This window comes from Anas acuta, chromosome 5 (genome assembly GCF_963932015.1).
Source record: "Anas acuta chromosome 5, bAnaAcu1.1, whole genome shotgun sequence".
NCBI lineage: Eukaryota > Metazoa > Chordata > Aves > Anseriformes > Anatidae > Anas > Anas acuta.
The window spans coordinates 37,992,618-38,003,049 of NC_088983.1; the positions used below are offsets into that span (position 1 = coordinate 37,992,618).

The window sequence follows — 10,432 nt, forward strand, 5'->3', positions numbered from 1 at the left end:
ATGCTGGAAATTACACAGATATCCCAGAGTCAGGGGAATTCAGCTGTTGTTTTGGTCACTATCTGTTATTTTATCAATCAGTAAATGTTGTAAAGCCTCAGATGCTTCTCTGTGCGGTGGGCAGAGAGATGGAAGACAGCTGTATTGCTGCAGAATTGTAGAAAAACTTCTTGTACTAACAACTATAAATTTTGAGTAGTTCTGGAAAGGTCTGAAATGCATGATAGTAGGAAGGAAAGAATGAATAGTCACTGGATGGATCAGAGCAGGTCTATTTTTTACTTTTTAAGAAAAAAAAAAGTTCAACTACATTCTAAATTAAAAGGAGAAAATTAGGTATGAACAACTTATACCGTGTTGGCTGCTAACTTGGCTTTAAGAATAAGGTAAATTGATCTCTCAGTGGGATACCTCCCATCAACTCTTGGGTACTGCCCGAAGGAATGCTGGTATTTCAGGTGGTGGCAGCCTTTCTGTCGTGTGAAGACTGACACAGCGGTCCTGTGTACTATGGATTAGTGCTAGGCAGTGCCCCATAAATGCAGCGTAGATGCGTTCATTACTGTAGGTCTCTGCCTTTACCTTTATAGTGAATACAGTCACAGAAAGTAAGATATTTGTCTGGCATAATGCCAAATGCTCAGTAGTGCAGCAAATATGACCTATAAAAACTGCTGATCAGTATTCCAAAAGGATAGCAATATTTATAATGTCTAAGTGATAATAATAGTAACAGCAATACCTAATTCTTATATAATGGTTCTCATTAGTACATCACATGGTGATTTTCAAAAGAGGTCTGGCTATCCTCATTCTACAAATGAAGCTGAGGAACAAAGAGGATAAGTGATTTGCTCACATTCCTCTAGAAGCTCACAGAAATGAAAATTGTAATAATAAGATTTTGTGGCCATGACATGGTATTGCTCTCTCTCAGTTGTTCCCCTGCAGCGTTCTGAAAATTGCTTGCATGAGAAGCTTTGTCGATCTTATACTACAGTTATACTCAAGCATTACTGTTAATTCAAGTGTCTATTTCTTTGTCTTATGCTGCACATTTCAGTCTTCTCCTTGAAAAATGGCCTCAGTTACAGTAAGATCTATATCTTATTGTAGATTCCAGTGTATTGTACAGTGTACTTACTGGACTGATTCCAGTCTCAATGATCAAAATGCATTTGTTGCTGCTAGTTGTGAATTAATACAGAGAAATGCAGTGTTCATGTCTTAGTTATTGTTAGTTTTGCAATAGCAAATGGTTATGAAGATAATTGAACTCGGCAGTATGGCATGTTTTTTTTTTTTTTTTTTTTTTTTTTTTTTTTTTTTTTTCTATATGCATGTCTTGCCCTTATTCCAACTGCACCTGATACAGGATGCTTTGCTTTATGTTGTTTATTCCTTCTTACTGACAAATCACCTGGATTATTACTTGAAGCAGCCAACACTTGACATAATGCCACTCTTTCTATTTCCTGGAAAAAACAAAAACGAACACAGTGAGGATGTGCTCAGAACAGTGCAGGAAAGCAGAAGATGAAAGAGAAAAAGAAGCAGGACTCAAAAGAGAGAAAAGGACAGAGAACATAAACATACACCAAGAACAACAAAGGAAAAAAGACTGACCAGAAGCAACTGATTTTCAACTTTTCTCACTACTTCTATTTTCAATCTACAAATGATGGGGTTTACTAGAATTTCTGCTCTGTATTCCAAACTGGCCTTTTCCCAGTCTCTTCCATGCTATTCTCCTTCAGTCATTTCTACATACTACTTAAGACCTACTCATCTCCAAGCAGAAATAATATCTAGTCCTTGCATAACACCTGAGAGGTGTAAAAAGTCTGTGCGTAGCTGGTATCAGCTGACATGATATTGGCATACTTCTCAGCTTCCTCGGGGTATGTGAAGATCATTTCCATTCTCTACTGAAAGCTGATCAGCAGGTTGAGAATGAACAGAGTCTGCAGGACTTGGTAAACTCAGAGAGACTACAAGGCAAATCCAGGAACAGGTAGTAGAATGCAGACTGGGAGATGCATGATCAGAAAATGAAAAAGAGGGTAGACAACTGCACAGGGAAGGAATGCATCTTTGGAGGAAGGTACAATTTAAGAGGCACTGAACAGGGTGAAAAGAACTTGGAAAGTGAGAGAAGGGTAATTAGAAGGAACAGGAATTGAGGGGAAAGCTGAAAAGATGTGCATGTCTGCGGAAAAGTAACAGAAACAAGAGAAGAAACAAAAATGGTAACTGAAAAAGAGAGAATGATGGGAATTGCATCTGACTAGGACAAGGAATTGCATGCAATCCACCAACCAGCTACAAAGAGGAGCATGCAGTAGCATCATGTTCACACACACAAAAATGAGGTTGATTGGACAAGAGATAATTCAAACTTTTGTGACTTAGAAAAATGGAGAAGTACATAGAGGAAGACCGTAAAAAGTTTTGTTCAAGAGAGTGATTCACTCACATGCAGATTATGAGTTTAGACACAAGGTAAAGGGCATCAGTAAGGTAAGCGGCTTCATTTTTCGTTGTGCCTTGGCAGGCATAGGAAACAATGCTGAATCACTGACAAGAAAAAGAGAATTTTGAATACAGGGAGCTGTGAGCAGGAATATAGACTGCTTTTCAGATGCTTGCTTGTCCCAGACGGATGTTCTGTAGAGATATGTGCAGAAATGGAGGATATAAAAATGGACACTAATGTTAATCCCTTATGATGTGGAGAGTGCCTGTTTTGCTAGGAACATGGGTCCTGACCTCATGGTTGAAGACAATGCAGACACACTGGAGGTAAATTTATGCTCAGCTATGGGCCTTTGGGAAGCCTTACAGTACACCAAAAGAGGAAGTATGGGCCAACACTACCTCTTAGCAACGCCTAGGCATACAGCTTTCTGACCCTTTCCACCATACCATATTTCATCTGATTTTTGCAGTGATGTTGCACAGCTGACATCAGCCAAATAAGTCAAGTGTCAAGGCATTTCTAGAAGAAATCTGATACCAAACCCTGCAAGGTGAGGTGTGATCAGAACAGGGACTGAGCACAAGGTACTTTCTAAAAGTATGTCTGTAGAAGTGCTGAGCTATTGGTAACATGGGCATAGGAACATATGTTCAACACAGCTCCCAGTTCATGAAGTTTCAGCTTCTCTCATCTATTGTTGAAGTAGGAATAGCAATGGGGAAGCGAGTAAACTTTGGAAGAACTCATACCTGAAGGTTGTGATTTTTTTTCTTTTTTTGGCTTCGTTTTGTCGATCCTAAAAATAAAAAAGTCAGGAAAAAAATGTGATGCTATTGCCAACAAACTCAGAAAAAAAAATACCTTGTCCTAAAAATCTTGTTATGTACCAGTTTCAAATAGATGCTATTTTAAACTCTGTTTGTAGTAGAAATATGCATTGCTAAATGATGTAGTAAGCCTTGCTTTGAAGTGCAGGCACACAGGAACAGACTTTTGAAAGAACCTGAACATTTGAGAAGCCAAAGTCTGGATACTTGGAAACCCCATGCTGTACTCTTCAGCTTTCCAGACCATTTAGAACATCAGGAAAATCCCAATAACTCTGAAAAGGTGTATCAATAATGTATTTTCTGAAGACAAAAACAACACATTTTACTTAGCATGTTCAGCAGCAGAAACCAAGTCCATCAGAATTGTTTCCCAACCACACCTACCTACTTTTCCTCTTCTCTTTGCTTTTACTCATTATTGTATCCAGAGGGTCTATATTCTTTGACTGCATGGGGATTTTTTGCCTGGTTGCTTCCAGGGGGCTGGCAAAGGCTGCTACCTCTTCCCTTCCACTCTTTTCTGTGGGGGACACACTAACTGAGAGGGGAACTTGGTTGGAGGTGGTTTGTTTGGGAACAACTTCTTCCTCTGTTTTGGGATTAGGCAAATCTTGTGGGTTGGCCCTCTAGAAGAAAAAAAGGAAAGATAAACAGACACAGTAGCAACAGACATTAAAAATACTTTGCACAGAGCTGATCAGCACATCTGGAACTTTGTGATGAAATAATTTCCTACACATTAATCCCCTATCCACTGAATATTCAGCAAATAGCTGCCTTCATCTGGCAGTCCACTGTAGCATTTCCTTTAATATTTTTTTCTTCCTGTACTTTTAATGGATCAAATATCCTTGCCTTCTTTGCTCATTATTTATCTGTCCCTGCATGGGTCTCAGCTGTGCCATGCCCATCTTTCTCTGCTTTTTTTTTTTTTTTTTTTTTTTTTCCAGTGGGTGGTTGAATTTGGCTCCAAAGATCCATTTAAGAACATACCAATGACTGTGAGGAAAAACTAAACACTGAACAATACGTAGTATGCTATTTACTGATTCTTAAAATTGTATCGGAGTTACGGTGCACCCAGTATTATCACTATTTTTGCCCAGAATTCTGTAGGTAGTTTACAACAGGACAGCTATTTTGATAAACAGAACTGTAGGTCCCTCAAAGCACACAAAAGCTTTAGCTTGAGTGATAGTAAATCATATTGGCACAGATTATACTTTCTGTTTAGCTTGAAGGTTTGATATCTATTTGCCAAAGACTCACATTTTCTGATGAATTGTTTGGGCTGGGATCTTTCTCATGATTTGTGCCAGAATCCTTGCATCTTATGTTAATGTTGGTATTGCTAGGATTTTTTTGAGGTTTCAGGAGAGAGATGAGTTGCAACCAGTGCTGGAATAGGTGGTGTTGCTGGTCTGGTGGGGCACAGAGCTCTAGGTAATAGGAACGCCCATTTACTAATTTTAACATGAGTTGATGGTTGTCTGTGCTGTGGACAGAGAGTTCCACAAACTTCAAGGGCAAGAACCTGTAAGGGGAAAAAAAAAAAAAAAAAGGAAACTCATCATCAAGCACAAGTAGCAACTTATCCCAAAGAAGATACTGTGTTTGTTAAGCCTAAATATAGGGTAAGATTGGAAGTGAGAGACTGGAGCAGGAAAAATCTGTGGAGTGGATCTGGACACTCTTCTTTATGTGGCTCTATCTAACTATGGAAGAAATGCTGAGCAGAAATGCACAAAAGGAAGGCACAGGATATCAGCTTCTTTACAATGCCTTTATTCTACTGCCTTGTTCCCTGACAATGCTGCACCTCCAATCTTCCCATCAGTTGTCAGCGTCTGATAGATTTAGAAAAAGGCTTATTAAGTATTGCCAGTCATCATCTGTCTGTGTGGTATTATTGGCCTGAAATGATGACTAGAGCGGGGCCTAAAGGTGTGTACTTCAACTTCAGTGATCCTCCTAACTTCACTGTGTTTGCACTGGGAGAAAGGGTGCAAATGTGAGGTCTGTTAATAATCTGACCTGTAAAAGAAAGAAAACACCATACAGAAAGGAGAAATACATTCATGTTTTTACTTACTCTTCGAGGACTTAGTGCTCGCTCACCTGCTAAGTGCTAACTGTTCCAATTGGGATGACCGCTCTGAGAATTTCTGGAAATTTTTCACACTTTCCTGTGGGGATACAGGCACTGTGTGTGCTAGCAGCATCCCATAGGGCATTGGTGAACTAGGACTGGTAGCACAGATGCCGATGGTGACGCAGGTAGGCTGCTTATGGATATTCATTGTCTCCCCTCTTCGGTTAACCTGAACAGCAACAACAAATTCAACACTGACATTTGCCACAAGACCTCTCAGACAGTGTAAGATATATATTTCATGGTGCTTTGGCCTGGGAGTCCTAGAACTTACGTAATGGAGTGGTGAAGAGAGAGGAGAGTATAAAATAATGAGACAGGAATACATGAGTGAAAAGAGAGGAAGTTAAACAAGGATAAAGGAGGACTAGAAATCACTGGTACTTGTCTAGTCCCCATTATTGTGTATCTGACTGCTGATATAAGAAAAGCCCTGAGTACCATTAACTTGAATTTCTCTTAGTGTAAACATGGTGGAAGAGGCACTCTGTTCTGTTGATTCATTGTCTTTGTCAGCATTGCTGTGATATTAATGAGACCTCATTCTGAAGCAGGATCCTGCTAGGTGTGGTAAAAACACAGGGTAGAAAAAGATCCCAGATAACTTCTGTATAAGACATAAAATTACAGAAAAAGATAGATGAGAAAATTTAAGGAAGTAAAATAAGACAACGTGATCAAATCATGTTTTCTACCGCTGTCAGGGTTTGGCTTTGGTAGGCAGCAAAAAAAAAAAAAAAAGTGTGTTCTAGGAAGGAATTTGAGGGACAACAGTGTATTTATGTAGTGGATATCTAGTAAACTCTCTTAAGTGTGAGAGACAGAATGCAAAAAAAAAAAGATCAAAGGCAAAAAAATTTACATTTGAATGTGAGTTAGTGTTGAAGCTGTTTTCTCAGGCTGCTTGTTTAGGGCAGCAGACTCCTTGATAGTAAATGGGGCTTGATAAATAAAGCAGAGATCAATCAAGTACCTTGAAAATAGGGACTAGCAGCTAATTAGCATTCTGCATGTGTATAAGCAATGCAAGATTGAATTAATCAAGGCAAGAGCAAAGGATGTTGCAATTATTACAGTGAGGTAATAAAATCCTATGAAAATCTCTGTTGAGGTCCATCATGCAAGTAGAATTCACATCTTAGACATGCTGTGAATGTAATATTGTAGGTATTTAGACTATTGTTGGAGTTGTGCAGGGTTCTTTGGCCGGTGCTTAGGGTAAGTGATTGGCAAGATTGGGAAATCACCTACACAGATACTGAAAGGAAGGAGGTGCCTGAGGAAGGGTAGCTGCCATTTATGTTAGCCTGAACTAAAGTTAATGGCTAAACAACCTTAATGAACTAGCACAGAATCAGAAAATAGGTGAATAGTCTTAACTGTTGCTACAGGAAGATGTAAGGGACTAACAAAGAAGGGCAAAAACACTCTTTGCCCTCTTCAAATTTTCAGCATTGCTGTTGCTGGACCATTGTCTGTAAAGTGAGACCAAAATAAGTCTGTATGAGGAGGGAAACACCCATGTGTGTATTAAACAAGAATAAGGATGGTAGGAATGAATGAATAACTCTTCAGCTGCGAGAGGGAAAAAAAAGGTAATCTATTTGATCAATTTTATCTCGAGCATGCAAAATAATTTCATTTGAATGATTTTTTTACCTGAACAAACTTGCTTTCAAACACGGGAGCAGATGTAAAAGGAGCATATTCTCCTTGGCTAAGAAGTTGCCGAAGGTCACCCATGATGGACGTCTGACTTGAAATGATGGTCCTAAAATCAAACTCAGTACTCATTTTGCCTATCCACAAAACAAAAATAAATTTACACATTAAAAAGAAAATATAAGAAGCCTTATATGTTGAAAAAATTGATGTTATGAAAAAAATACACATTCTTCTGATATCTTTCATTATATTACTAAAGAGCAGAACCTTTACCCTCAACACACACATTTTTAAGACCATACAACCTGAAGTGCAAAGGGGAACTTAGTAGGGCTTTTTCACAGTTCTGGAGTCCTCTTTTTAAAAAGCAAACAAAAAAAAAACACTTTTTTTTCTACATGAGTATAGTGACATGCTTTGTAAATAACGATAGAAACCCTTGGGTTGTTCTCAGTACTATTCTGGGATGGTGAGTTCTGTCTTTGTGCCTCTTGGATCACATATGTTTTCACAGAGTCAAGAAGATGGCAGACCAGAGAGGCTGTGAAGTAGAAATTCTCCAGCAGCTGACCAGGAAGACTTTAACACAAAAGCTGGAGACTAACATAATATTAATTGACTCAGAGTGGAGAGAAAAAAAAAAAAAAAAGAGTCAAGGCTAGTCATTAATTATGTTTCACAAATCTTTAATGGACAGATAATAAGCTATTAGCCCTAGTAGATACAAAAGTTAAATGATTTGTTCAAGACTGTTCAGTGAGTGGCAGAGTGCCAAAAAAGACCAGAAATATCCTGCCTGTCTTTTTAAAATCCAGTAGTAGACTTCTAGTTCCCATTCATACCTTTTTTCACTTAGGAAAATTCATTGCATAGCTAGACAAGTCCGTCCACAGAAAGAGAGGACACGTGTGCTAGTCCCTTCTGCGGAGCCTACTGGAATTCTCCCAGGTCTAGAAACCCATGATTGGTAGCATCAGGCACAGTCTTGATGACACAGTTTCCCTTCTTGAGTTTCTTCAATGCCTGATGATACGAAGAGATGTGACACATGAATGCCTGTATGTGAGCCAGCAAGTTCTGTCATAGTAAGCAGGCAGGTTGGATGGGAAGAACTCAGCTCCATCACTGCTGGCATCACAATACATTGTTTGTTTTGTGCTCTCACTAGTCTTGGCAACGATTCCATTTCTTGGTTGAATCAGGGCATAGTGGTAACAGGTAGTGTGGATTTACCTTCAACATGAACAAGTTGAGTACACAAGAGCTGCAGAGATTTTTGCATGGATATAATCTGCTCAGTGCAGGCTGTCAGGGAACAACAAGACTGGGTCTGCTCTGTAGGGGATGATGATAAGCTGGGAGCTAGTGATAACCTCAGCAGAAGCATTTCCATCAACAGCCAGGGCACAGGCCTCCAAACCTGCAGGATCCAAAGAGAACGGGCTGAGCATTCACACATCACACTTCTTCTGTCCCAGGAGCACAGTCAGCAGGAGGAAAAAGAGCTGGAGACAGGACTGCAATAGGTACCTAAAGAAGTCCACCCCAGAGTCAGTTCTGTAGATAGATGTACCTATAGCCTAGCTGTAAGAAGGACTAAGGTCTCAGGCCAAGGCTTAAATATAATTCTCAAACTTACGGGTAGGAGGTGTGGGGTGGAGATGCCAGCTGAGGCTGATCAGAGCAATTAAGGCCTGTTGGTGTGCTCATGGCCCTGGCACAAGCCCGGAGTGTAAATGAGACAATGTAAAATGGTGTTTGTATTCACAGCTTGCCCTGTTTTTTAGGTTTTAGCTTCTCTATATACATTCTTTTGCTGGAATAACCTTTTTGTTCAGTCAGAAGGTGTTCTAATCAACATGTGACGCTGTCGATACTATCTCCTTTTTTTTTTTTTTTTTTTTTTTTCTTCACCCTATGGGATAACACTTCTGCTTCCAACTGAGCCTGGTGCTTGGACAAGGGTTCAGGCCATGATTAAGCACCAGGCTGGTTAAAGCAGTATCGATGTTACAAAATGAAAACTACGCTGTCTGTCAGTTTGAGGAACTATTGTGCAATCTTCTTTGCAGCCTCCTTTGCATAGGTACACATCTACTGTTTGCCTAGTTAAGACCCACTAAGATAGTTTCCTGACTGTCTGGTAGTACTGTGCACTGACACAGCAGTGTCCAGCACAAATGCTTTCTGTTCTCTCTGCTATACAAAACAACACTGCTCCGGTGTGGAAGACAGTGATGCTTTGCTTTACTGGCTGGGTTTTACAAGGACAGAGAAGGATACATTGTTGCGCTATCACTAACAACAACAAGAAAACATTTTTCCAAAACTGAATTGTCTTTCCATCTCTAGACAATAGAAATACAATTCTAAACACCACCACAGGTGAGCAACTGAGCTGGAGGACACTGATTCCACAGTCAAGTGCTCACACCTCTTGCCTAAACCAGGGAAGGTTCAAGTCTTGTCCAAATACCCCAAATACACATGCACACTTGGCACTTTTTTGGACTATGCATATGTGGTATGAAGATACCAGAGGAAAGAGAGTCTGAGCTAAGACTGTGTTAGGAAGCGGTATACAAGGACTCTTGTAATGCAGGATAATAACACTTTTAGACCTAAGACAGTATTGCCATAGGATGCCCTGTTGTGCCAGGTGCATGTGCTGGCACAGTGCTAGCTAGCTCAGGTGACTGTATCATGCCTTGCTCTAATGTGTTGACTAGGATTTTCACTCCCGCTTCTTTAGCCACTGGTCTGGCTATTAAAAAAGATATTGCCATCAATTTTTTAAGACAAATTTTGTATCATATTTTAGGGTACAGGGTGTGGGGTGAATCTGGTAGCTTGGCAGAAGTGAGACTGCTGCAGCTCCATGCCCCTTGCTTCCACCAACAGTAAGGCCAAGCATATATTCCCAAAAGGTGAAATACAAACTCACATATACAGCATGTATATGAGAGCAGTCACACACAGACAGTACCAATGGCCTCTCTAGCTGTGCCCAGTGCCCTTCTCTAGCTGATCGCTATGAAGGCTGGTACTGGGAAATGCAGACATATGTGCAGTATTGATCCCTCCAGTAGCAGGGCTCAGACACCCTAGCTGGCCCCTGGATCCTGGACTCCTCAGTTGCTGGCACCTGGACATATGAGGCCCCAAGGATGCAGTCCCACTTGTGTTGGTAGAGACCCCTCACTCAGCTCCCCCATACCCCTGAAATGGGTCTCACTTGTCCCACAGACCCCATGGTCTCTCCAGCTGGGATTCCTCTGCTCCCCCAGTAGCTAGCTCCTGACATGG

General features: G+C 40.4%; 1 protein-coding gene across 4 annotated transcripts; it reads right to left on the reverse strand.

Moving 5' to 3' along the window:
• Positions 1–609: 609 nt before the first annotated feature.
• GARIN2 (golgi associated RAB2 interactor family member 2) lies at positions 610–8,774 on the reverse strand. Of its 4 annotated transcripts, none has more exons than XM_068684224.1 (8): positions 8,657–8,774; positions 7,969–8,546; positions 7,121–7,260; positions 5,428–5,630; positions 4,579–4,843; positions 3,694–3,935; positions 3,229–3,275; positions 610–2,577 (listed from the first exon to the last, which is right to left on the reverse strand). In XM_068684224.1, the coding sequence occupies exons 3-8, from the start codon at positions 7,253–7,255 to the stop codon at positions 2,531–2,533; spliced, it is 939 nt and encodes a 312-aa protein (XP_068540325.1). In that variant the 5' UTR covers positions 7,256–7,260; positions 7,969–8,546; positions 8,657–8,774; the 3' UTR covers positions 610–2,530. The 4 variants fall into 4 exon arrangements, with proteins under 4 accessions (XP_068540325.1, XP_068540324.1, XP_068540322.1 ...); XM_068684223.1 differs by lacking the exon at positions 610–2,577 and having other exon boundaries at positions 2,974–3,275; positions 7,969–8,149; positions 8,360–8,546; XM_068684221.1 differs by lacking the exon at positions 610–2,577 and having other exon boundaries at positions 2,974–3,275.
• Positions 8,775–10,432: the final 1,658 nt, after the last annotated feature.